The 11,093-nt window shown below is 38.5% G+C and overlaps 1 protein-coding gene across 12 annotated transcripts in view; it reads left to right on the top strand.

Moving 5' to 3' along the window:
- The first annotated feature begins 842 nt into the window (after positions 1–842).
- The window catches only part of PPFIA1 (PTPRF interacting protein alpha 1), a 59,168-nt gene continuing 48,917 nt past the window's right edge, over positions 843–11,093 (top strand). For all 12 annotated transcript variants that reach the window (XM_035328964.1, XM_035328963.1, XM_035328959.1 and 9 more), the window contains exons 1-2: positions 843–1,500; positions 2,596–2,859. In XM_035328964.1, coding sequence (XP_035184855.1) covers positions 2,596–2,859 — 264 coding nt within the window. In that variant the 5' untranslated portion in view covers positions 843–1,500. The remainder of the gene's footprint in view (positions 1,501–2,595; positions 2,860–11,093) is intronic.

Here is an 11,093-nt window from a genome sequence, read left to right as displayed (position 1 = left end):
ACGACCGCGGTCCTGCCCTGTTGCTCAGCGAGCACGCCTCCTACACCCCAGGGCTCCGCCGCCGAGACGCGGCAGCCCTCCTTTCGGGCGGGGACCCGTGGGCGGCGAGAGTATCGCTTGTAGGGGCAGGGCGCTGCCGGGGAGCGGGGGAGCGGGATTCGAACCCACGGCGCAGCGGCGGGGGCCGGGTGCGGCGAGGAGGGCGGTCCGCGGCGGCCGACCCCCGCGCGGTGCATTGTGGGCCGCGCTCTGCTTCAGGCAGGAGGCGCAGAGGGCGCCGGGAGAGGCGGGAGGCGGCGGCGGAGAGGCGGCGGCGAAGCTCGGGGCTGGCTCGGCTCGGCGCGGTGGGGCGGGGCGGCCGGCGGCGGCGATCCGGGCTCTCGGAGCGCGCGGGGCCTTCGCCGTTTTCCCTCAGGCCGCGCCGCCGGGCCCAGGCCGCCGCGGGAGGCAGCGGCACCGAGCCCGGCCTCAGCCGCGGTACCTCACCGGCCGCCACGGACGCGGAGGCGGCGGCGGGCGGAGCCGGGCCCGGCCCGGAGGGACGCGGCTCCTCCCGGCGCGGCGGAGCCTGCCCCGCGGCTCCCTAGGACCCGCAGCGGGGCCGCGCTCGGCCCTCGCGGCGCCGGGGCCTTGGCGCTGACGGGCTGCGGAAAATCCGCGCTCCTCGCACGGCAGCTTTGTTCGTCGGGCCCTCCGCGGGGGAGGGAAGCGGCGAGAGCCGGGCTTCGAGCGGCCCCTTGCTCCCCGGGGCCTGCTCCCGCGCCTCGGCCCCGTTGGCGGAGGGTGCCCGCTGCCCGTCTCGGCCGGGTGCCGCCGAGGACTGGCTCGGGAGAGCGTGCCCACGGGTCGGATGGATGGCTGGAGCAGAACAACAGGTCCCCCGTACAGCGCCTTCCACACCGGCGTCGGCTCCTCGCTGCTGGGATTATAAATGTTTGAACTAAGACCCAGGAAACTGAAAGGAGAGCCTCCTGTTGGAATTAATAGGAGAGAAAAGAAAGGAGGCTTTCACAAGTCCTTTACGAGAAAACTCGGGCCGTTTTCCCATGCTGTCTGTATTCCGTTTAATAACGCAGTTGTGACCTGAGTGGAATTTCCTGAGCGATGAACTATTGAAGCTTGTTGCACCAGTGCATCGGGCTACGTTTCTTTTCTCTGCACATGATTCCCCCATCCCAGCTGTTGCAGGACCTACGGGCCAGTAATAGAGAAACGGGAAGCTGAGGCAGTTTATTTTCACATTCTTCTGGGGACTTGGCTAGTTAGCTGGAGCTGCTGCTGCTTTTTATTGGATTTGCTTTTTACTTAGCACGTTTATTTGTTTTCACGTGCACGGGGTGTTTCAACTAAATAGACGTTGGACTAGAGCTGAATGGATGCTTTCCAACCTAAAAGGTTTTGGGGGGTAACAAAAAACTACTAAAAAAAAAAAAAAAGAAGAACTGGTACTACAGGAAACCTGGAGCCTGTTTTCCGAGCCTTTTCATTTTATTGAGCAAGGTAAATAATGTAGTGGTGTTGAAAACGCAGGGCTTATGGTAATCACACATGAAAATGTTACAGAGCACTTCAGGCTGTTCAGAGTCTTTCAGCAGATTCAGAGGTGTAGTCCTATTAAAAAGCTATACATCTGCTTAGTTTTTCTTTAAAATGAGTATGAAGCATAGGGGTGAGAACAAACTCTGGGACTTGAGAGGCTGGGAAAACCAATTTTTTGTTGTTCTGTAGACTTGTGATGTTGAGAGAGGCTGTCTAAAGAACTTTAAGTGGTTCAGTGAAAGTGTGGAAAGTGTAATTGTGTTTTTCTCCATGTCTTTTAAAGCCTCGATGTCTTAAACACTTGTGGTGATCTTTTAGGGTCTCCTAAAAGACCTTCCAGTTTAACAGTAGTAAAGTACTTGCATTTGCATAGTTTGTTGTATTCATACTCAGCCATGAATTATTTTCGCTTACCTTTACTGTTGTTATCCACAGTGACAGCTGCTACCACTTTGTAATGAAATTTTTTCTTTTTATCTTCCTTTACATGTTTATCTCTTGAATTGGACTATTTGGATTTGCCACTAATTTATGTGCATCACATTTACCATAGAGTTTCTGCAAGCCAGCAGCATAAGCTCAAAGTACTGTTTTAGATATTATCTTTCTATGTTTCAAGAGTTGGAAGAAGCATATAATGATTCTCCAAATATGCAGTGTAATCAGTAACTGTTTTAAGTATATAATTTTTGGTGGCTTGCTGCATGCCTTATCTTTGTTTTTTTAAAGATCTCAGCAGCAGTTTGCTCTTAACAAAAATATAAATCCATTAAAATGAGATCATAGTTTGAAATGCAGCTGTAAAAATCTGGTTTTGCGAGATGTCACAGGATTCTCATGATGAAGTGATGCCTTGATTGAATTGATTGTATACCTTTTCACCTGCAATCTTAATGAAATAGTGGCAAACACTAAGGTGTTGGCAGCCTTTGCTGATGCTATCACTGGGAGAGCTAAGCTGGTGTTATGGGTAGTATCCAAAGTCCCTTTGCTTATCCTGTTTAGATTTGTTTGACTTAAATTTATGGTCTTTGTTTTTTCTTGTTTTGTTTCAAGATGATGTGTGAGGTGATGCCAACCATCAGTGAGGCAGAGATTCCCTCTGGGGGAAATGGAGGCCGTGGTTCAGGTTCCCCATTACAGTCAGATGCTGATTCCCATTTTGAACAGTTAATGGTATCCATGTTGGAAGAAAGGGATCGCCTTCTGGAAACACTAAGAGAAACTCAGGAGACGCTAACACTGACCCAGGGCAAACTACATGAAGTTGGTCATGAAAGAGATTCCTTGCAGAGACAGCTCAATACTGCACTTCCACAGGTATGGATGTTTTGAAAGGAAGGTATTTTTTAATATTTTTTCTTTGTGCTTTTTAATTGTCTTTTTGTATATTCAATTTACTGAACAGTCAGGTTATATTAGGGAAAGATCAATCTAACCTGACACTTCCCTGAAGTATCTGTTAGTACTTGCTCAGTCTGAGAAAGATAAAAAAGCAGGGCAAGCAGAGAACATTAGCCTTTTCCCTCCAGTGTACGTTCCCTGTTTCTGGCATTTCTTCAGCTTAGGATAGCCTGAGTGCAAAATTGTCTCCACATCATTGTGTTTAATAGAACTTGATGGGCTTTCTTCTGTCACTAGTATTTTTCTGTGTTGGTTCTAACTGCCTGGTTCATTCATGTGCTGAAGTATTAAATACAGACCATTTTGGGAAAGAAAGCAGACCATTTTGATACTGTTATGGACATGAAAATTCTGGTGCCTGGTGAATATGTGCTGAGTTGTTACAGCAATGTAGAAGTCTGAGTGTGTTGCTTAATTCAGTTCCTTTTGGAGAGATTTTTTTTTGTCTTGCTGGGAGTTGGCAATTACTAACTTCTGGAGGATGCAGCATGCCAACATACAGCCTGTAGTACTGAATGTATTCTATATGGCAGTAGTGTGTAGCTAGGAAAGATCAGGTGTCTACAGAAATTCTGTTTTTATCCATTCATCTTAAATGCAAACAAGCTAAAAACCCCAAACAAACAAAAAAACAGCCAACCAAACAACAAAAAAAAAAATGAACTTTGAACACTCTGGAAGATATTTGATTGTAGGCAAAGCAGAGACCGTTTCCAGTTGTCATTGAACTGTTAATAGCCTTACACTTTGTAGCAAGCTTGGTTGATATCCAAAGTGTGCCATGATGATGTTGAACTTTGCTTTAATTGTTCGAAGAATACATAGAATTTTTACGTGTTTACGTATCCTTAAATATCATTGTTACTGTTTATACAGTTTAAAAAGTTTTTAAAGCCCTCTTATTTCCACCATTCTCATCATAATGCAGTCACTGTATGACTTTTGGTATGGTATGGTAAGTGGTGCTGGAAATAACACATCACTTTTTAGTTTCTGTCCCTGAGTAAATGTAGTCGTATTACAACGTTACGATGGAAATCAGAAGTTTCCAACTTTTACTGCTTCCTGTGTTAAATCATGTGCTGCAGGCAAAAATCATTTGTTTTTCTGTTGCTTTTTATTGTAATAACTGTGCCTTCTCTTCAGCAGCTATTTCAGGTCTGCTGCATTAATGGATGCCATTAACCAATTGTATAATCTGTAAACTGGACTTGAATTTGTAGTTGAGTAGAATCACCAAAGCTCTAAACTGTGCTATTCTTCTTTCATTTTTAATTCTCTATTTTCCTTTTTAAATCTTGTAAGCTACTAATATGTAAACATTTCTTTTTAAATGTTTTTGAAAGATTGATGCAGTTAAACAATGGCCAATTTCATTAATGTTGTATGGTTTCTTGTGAAATCAATAGGAAACCAAGTCTCATAGTTCTGTTGAGAAATAAATTTTACTGCAACTTTATATAAAATACATCAAAGAATGGATTTTTGTAGATCGCCATTGGAAAATAATGTTGTGGTGTGAAATTATACCACTTAGAAAGTGACGATTATGCTTTCAAATGTTAGAGTCATAAAATATTTTATTATTCTTGCTACACATCAGAAACGTCTAATGTATTTGACAAATTTTTGTTGTTACTTACGTAATGAGTGGGTTATTTCAGATGTGTAATTTGCTGATAAAATTCTAATTTCAATTCTAGTAAGTGTTCACTAGGAAAACTTTTTGGTGGCTATGGTATTTGGAACTAGTCAAACTTTTTTTAATTATTTCAAGCTGAGCATTCTTTTGAACTACTGTCTCAAAGGACCTATTGTTCAGCTGTGGATTTCAATTGGGGTAGAAGCAGGATAACGTTAAATTTACTGACAACTGTATTACAGATTTTTCGGAAAAAAAAAAAGTATTTAACAGTCCAATCTTGTTCTTTTTTCTTAATCATAGTAGATGTTTTAAATTTAGTAGAAAAATGTGAAGATCAGTTTGGGTAGTGGAACAAATACTAGTTTAGATGCATTAATTACTAAGTCACTATCTAACAAATGTATTATTTCTACCCTGGCCTAGTGTGTACATGCAAATAGTCTTTGAAATTGATTCCAGAGTACTTTATCCTCAGAAGTATTGAACTGACTTGTTAGGAGGTGCATTGTACCTGGTTTACATATTTAGCCGAATCAACCAGTTCGAGAAGTTCTAATGATTAATGGAAAATTCTTGTAGAGAAGGAGGAATGGCAGATTGATTCCTTCTACATCAAAAGTTCTGTTTTTACTATGAAGACATAATCTCGGATGGCATCCCTGTACTTAATTCCTTACCATTCACCAAGTTTCTGTGTGTAGAAAAGAGGCCTGTACCCCTGTGTATATAGTTTAAAAAAAAAAAAAAAAAGGAAAAAGACAAATCAGTACTTGTTTATATGCACATTTCTGTAAGTTATAAATGTAAATGCAATTTATTCTGCAGCAATGATGCCCATTCTTCAAAATAGAAGAGAAATAGACCCCTCTAGTACATTTGTGGTATGGTGGGCAGCTAATAATTTAAAGGCATCTGTTCTAGCTCACAAAACTGAAACAGCTATTCAGAGCAGGAAGATGTTTTTATGGATCTCTAGTTCACAAAAAGAAGAAGATTCTCATAGGTGTACTTTGTTACGTTTACATTGAGTAAAATTGATAAGCTTTTCTTGTATGAACAGGTAGAAAAGAAATTTATCAACGCTGCTTTCATAAAATAACTGTCATCTTGTTTAATTTAGATGTGATTTTTGGTTTCTGGAAGTTACCATCTCTTACCTTGGTAAAGTTTACTCTGACTTTGGAAAGTGAATTTGGTGAAATCAAATTGCCATGTAAGAATTCAAAATGAAATTGATTCTTCGTAGCATTGTTCACAGAAATAATGAAAATTAGCTTTTTACTTTGAGAACTTAAAGAACTTGTCTTTTTAGTGTAAACATGTTCAGTTATGATTTAACTATGGTTAGATGAATAACTGTCTGTTATTTTCCATGTTCTTTATGTGCCATCTAGAGTGTTTTCTACAAAGTTCAGGATTACTGTGCTTTAAGTTTGTAAATCAGTCTGTGAAACATATAGGACACTAGTGCATTTAAAACGTACGTTTTGAACTTAAGGTTGATGAGTTCCAGGTGACTACTAGTTTTTGCTGTTGAGGTGTTACAGAGTTCAATATGCTGGTAGGATTCCATGTAGAAGTTTCTGTAAATGACAAAATGCTTATTTTGGATAGAGAAGGCAGGCATTTAAATTACACAGATTCTGGTATCTAGCAGAAATAAAAGTACGGTTGATGAATTCACAGCAACTTTTATCAGGTTGATAATCACGTATATTACAGGATTTTACAAGCTGATGAGCAAATATGATGCTTTTGTAATATAGCAATATTCTTAAGATCTACCTGAATCCTATATTTATTTCTAATCTTTTAGTCTGAAATTTATCATATTATTTTCTTTGCAGGGTAAATTAAATGAAATTTAGAAGTTTTTTTCTGTTTGTGATCGGTTTCTTCCAGAACTTCTGTATTCAAGGAGGTGTACATTAGGGACAGATGAGAATTTTCTGTTAGAGGCAGTGTGTGTGTGAAAGTAAGAACGCTTATACTGTGATATGGAGTTAAATATGGAAAAAAGCTGCCTATAATTTTGGTTAGGCCGTACATAGTATCTTAATGTAAAGCAAGTTCTCAGTAGGTCATTTTTAGTTACGTTCTATCTATAGTAAACAATCGCTACTATATGCTTCAGTTAAAAATAGCATCTCTGTTTGTATTTGTGTTCAATTAAATTCAGATCTGTGTCTATATAGCAATTTTCCATAGTTTCAGAAATACAACTTGATATCTTGCATATAGGAAATATCTAAACTTTTGGTCTGAAGACTACCCTGGCATTGTTTCATAGTGACGAATTTATAGATTTAGTTGTCATTTTTAATACTGGTGTGATTTGGATTTCTTCCAGACAGGTTTTAAATAATGCAGGATGTCATAGATGAAGAATCAAGGTCTTGAATTGTACGTAGATATGAAGAACACAGTTACGGAAAGTACATTAAGTAAAGGGCTTGCCAAACTTCGCAGTAGCTGAAATTTCCTTAGCATTTTAAGTGCAGCTCCATTTACAGTATTCATAATTATTCAGCCTTGAGGTGACGTAGCCTATACTGCTTACTCTAGGAAGATGCAGTACTGGCTTCTGAGTAAAAGCCATTAGTCTCAGCAGTGAGCTGTCTGTCCAGAAGTGATAGAGATCTAAAAAGGTTTCATTTGTGTGAATATATGTCAGAGCAGACATATCCTCCATTTCTTTCATCCCATTGTGACAGCAAAGATGAACATGACTCTCAGATGCTCTTTCAGGCAAGTGTAATTTTTTGTCTTGTCTGTGTTCAGCTGTAGTTGCTGAATGTTGTCACTTACAGTTAATAAATTACTGGATTGTCTTTACACTAGCTTAAGTCAGGTGAATGTATGAATTAATGTTCAGGATTCATTGACTATGGCCATAAATCCCAGCTTTCCATGTTTTCTTTACAAGGCAGCTTGTGTCCAAAACCTTCAGAAAAGGAAGGGTTATCTAAAAGTATGCTCTATGACTGGTCAAAAAGTGGAGTAACTGCACTTTTAACAATGTTGTGATCTATAGGAGCGTATTCAGAACCAAGCCACTAGCATTTGTTCCAACTTCTCAGTTTTTCATTTAAGTATGTTTGTGTGAGTTTATTAAAACATCCCGCCCCATCCAGTAGTCATTTACTTGGGTGTTGTTAGCAACTAGCTGTTTACACTGTGCTTTTGATTTAGGTTATCTTGATTATAAATTTACTTTTTAGCTGGATTAAATTTAAAATTAATTTTACATTTTCTTGTATGTGAGGGTAAATTTTAGTGCTATTATGATGTTCCATCAGTCTCTTTAACAACAACAACAAAAAGTGAAAGACAATAGCTTTGGACTTATTTTCATTAGCTGAATTCTGGGAAGGATGTTTTGGTGACTACACAGAAATGCTTTGTGTTTGTTTTAATAGTGATTTGTGGATGTGGCCCTGAAAGATGATCTAGTGATTTTTTTTTTCACACTCAGTGTACTCAGTAACTGTACTCAGTTACTGTGTACAAATGTCTGATAATGGGCTTATTAACTTCAGATGTGCTGTAGTCTAACTTGCAGTCTAACAAATGGGCTGTATGTAAACTTGGGTGAAAAGAGCTCTAACCAAAACAAACAGTTTATAAAATACATAGCATATTCAAAATGAGGCGAAATTTGCGTATATACTAATCTGTGCTAACTAGCCTGTAGCCACTTGTACAACAAGTAGTATTTATACAGCAAATAGTATTTATTTTGGTATCCTGAAAACGGAGAATTCTTTATCTGCCAGCCCTTATATTTTTTTCTCTGCTTTTTAGGAGTATACCTCTACACTACCTTTATGATGTCTGCTAGCAAGACTTAAGAGTTTCATTGTGGCTATTTAGCTGCAATTCCTCCCTAGAGTTTTTTTAAAAAGAAAAAAAATCTATCTTTAAAGATAAATAGTTAAATACATTTTTTTTCTCTTAAATGTTCTTAGTGTCTTAACATCCATTACTCCGTGACTTTGGTTTCTTCCATCTGGTATTTATTTAGGAGAGATGGATATTATCTTTATTAACGCTATAGGATTTGAACTTAAAATTAAGATCATACATTTGTGCTTGTATGATAAGTTAACTGACTGTCAAATTTCCACAAGCTTGGTGCTTTTAGAATATTCAATAAAAGGTTGGAGAAAACATTTCCCATGTGATTTTTACGGAATTGCGATTGGAATGTATGGATGCCACATTTAAAATCAGAAAATAGCTCACAGAATGTAGCATAGAAACATAAGTCAAAAAGTAAAAGGATTAAAAAAATATTAAAAATAGTTTTGGAATATGTAGATCATACATAGTTAACAGTATCATCAGAGGACTTGAATTTTTGGAGAGAACTTGTTGGCTGTCCATTAGTAATTTTGGTTTTTATACTTCCTAACTGCATTCTAGTACTCAATTAATATACTGCATTGTTTCACTTAATTTTGCATTTTTAATTTTCCTGCTTTAAAGGAATATGATAGATGTCATGATGTAAGCTGCTTTTTAGCAGTTAAGACAGTTTAATTCACTACAAGTCAGTAATGCTGAATTGTGTCTGTTGACATGTTTTAGAAAATACTTCTCGTAATTCCTTGTGCATATGCATTTCAATCCACAAATGCTGAGAGGGGATAAATTTGTATTGTGTGTTGGGTAATCTGAGTGTTCATAACTTTCCAAGTGCATTTTTCTTGTAAGCTTGTCTATGTAGTCTCCAGATGCAAGTGGGGAAATGTGTGGCAGTTCTTGCCAGGAAAAATGTTTTCACATTCTCCAGGCTGAAAAAAAATATTATTTTGCTGTTGAGTGGAATGAGGTTTTTTTATTCAACTTGACTTTTTTCACAGAAGTGCATGCAAATACTGTTCCTGCGTTTTGTAAGCTACAGATAATTTTGTAGTGAGCTGAATGTGTGTCTGTAGGTCGCTTGAGATTATTCTTCTAGTTCATATATACAGAATTGGAGGAGGGCTGTGCTTACAGTGTTTCTTAAAAGTATTGCTCAGTTTGAGTTTGATGTGTTATTTCCCTCTGTAAATGGATGTGACTTGTTGGTTAAGTTGTCTTTTACTGGTGACCTTCATCTATTTCAGACTTCACCTTGGGTTTCATCTAAGTGCTACTGAAAACCAGCTCCTTCTCTTCTGGCTGGCTGTCATGACAAGGCTCTGGGGCCAGTTCCTACAGTGACTAGAGCTGTAGTCTTTTTACAAAAAGAAGCTTTGTTGCTTAATCTGCTCTTCTGCTATTCCACAGTGGCTGGCCTTGAACTATGCTCATGTGTTTATGTTCATGTCTGTGCAGGAAATGGTTTTCGAGGATGGTAGTGAAAATTTTAACTGGAATATAATTTTGGTTGCATTTGAAATATATTGTGACTTCTTGATGGCTGCAAACAAATAAGAACAGTCAACATATCTTATCCCGTAGTTCTGCTGTTTTACAGTTATGTTTTCAGAAATATGGATGTTTAGAAAAAAAACATCTGGCTTTAGAACTTCTATGAAGTGTTCCAAGATTCCTTGATGAAAAGGTCCTTATGCTCCCAGGACGAGGCATAATCAGATATCTTCAAGACAGATTTGAAACAAGCACCTTCAATGATGTGGCTAAAGGCTTGAAAATTTTGATGTATATGTCTATCTAATTCTGTTAAGAGGAGGAAAAAAAAAAAAAGAATGTGCTCTTGGAGATTAGGCAAGTGTTTTCCATTTGCTTATGCAGTAGTGAAATGGGCAGCCTTTTTTTTTCTGTAGAGCAGTTGTCAGTGTATGCTCTGAGCCATGCTGTGTCATGCCTTACTCCCATATTGCTCATACATGGCATGGTTTGTTACCCAATTCCATTTAGCATCTAATTGTCTAGAAGTTTTCTGTGCTTTCTTTGTTTTAATCCTGCCTCTCATGTATAAATACATACCAAATTTGGTCCTGGTCAGTTAAAATGTTTTGTAGGGAAACATTGGATTTAAAAACACATTCTACCCTACAGTTCTTTTTAAAATATCTGGTGAAAATTAGTAAAGAATGCACACCACAGGTTAACAAACTCTTTACTGTAGAAATTGGATGCAATTATATGAGCTTAGTAGCTGATTCATTTACACAGTGTAAAACAAAACAAAATATATCAGGAGGTGCAGTTTAAACAAAGAATTTTTGTGTCAATCTATACAAAGCTTAGATTGGCCGTCTGTATAATTGAAAGACTTCACTATGAATATTAATGTAAACAAACTGTCTTGCAGCTGGCTGAAGTTTAATAATCATTGTCTTCTCAATGCTGATGATTTCCTGTAATGAGAAATGGTATTTATTTTGAATTACTTGAAAAGGAATTTTGGCTACCCAAATCCTTAGTGTAAACTGTAAAACTTTCTTTAATGTGGAGATGGTTTATTCAGTGAAGAGGATTGTAAATTGCTGTTATTTTAAAGTTACTAGTTATCTTAGCAAATAACCAATTTGATTAGTCTTTTTTAAAATGC

This window comes from Oxyura jamaicensis, chromosome 5 (genome assembly GCF_011077185.1).
Source record: "Oxyura jamaicensis isolate SHBP4307 breed ruddy duck chromosome 5, BPBGC_Ojam_1.0, whole genome shotgun sequence".
NCBI classification, from domain to species: Eukaryota; Metazoa; Chordata; class Aves; order Anseriformes; family Anatidae; genus Oxyura; species Oxyura jamaicensis.
The sequence above is the reverse complement of the archived record's forward strand: the minus strand, read 5'-3'. Positions and strand labels throughout refer to the sequence as shown.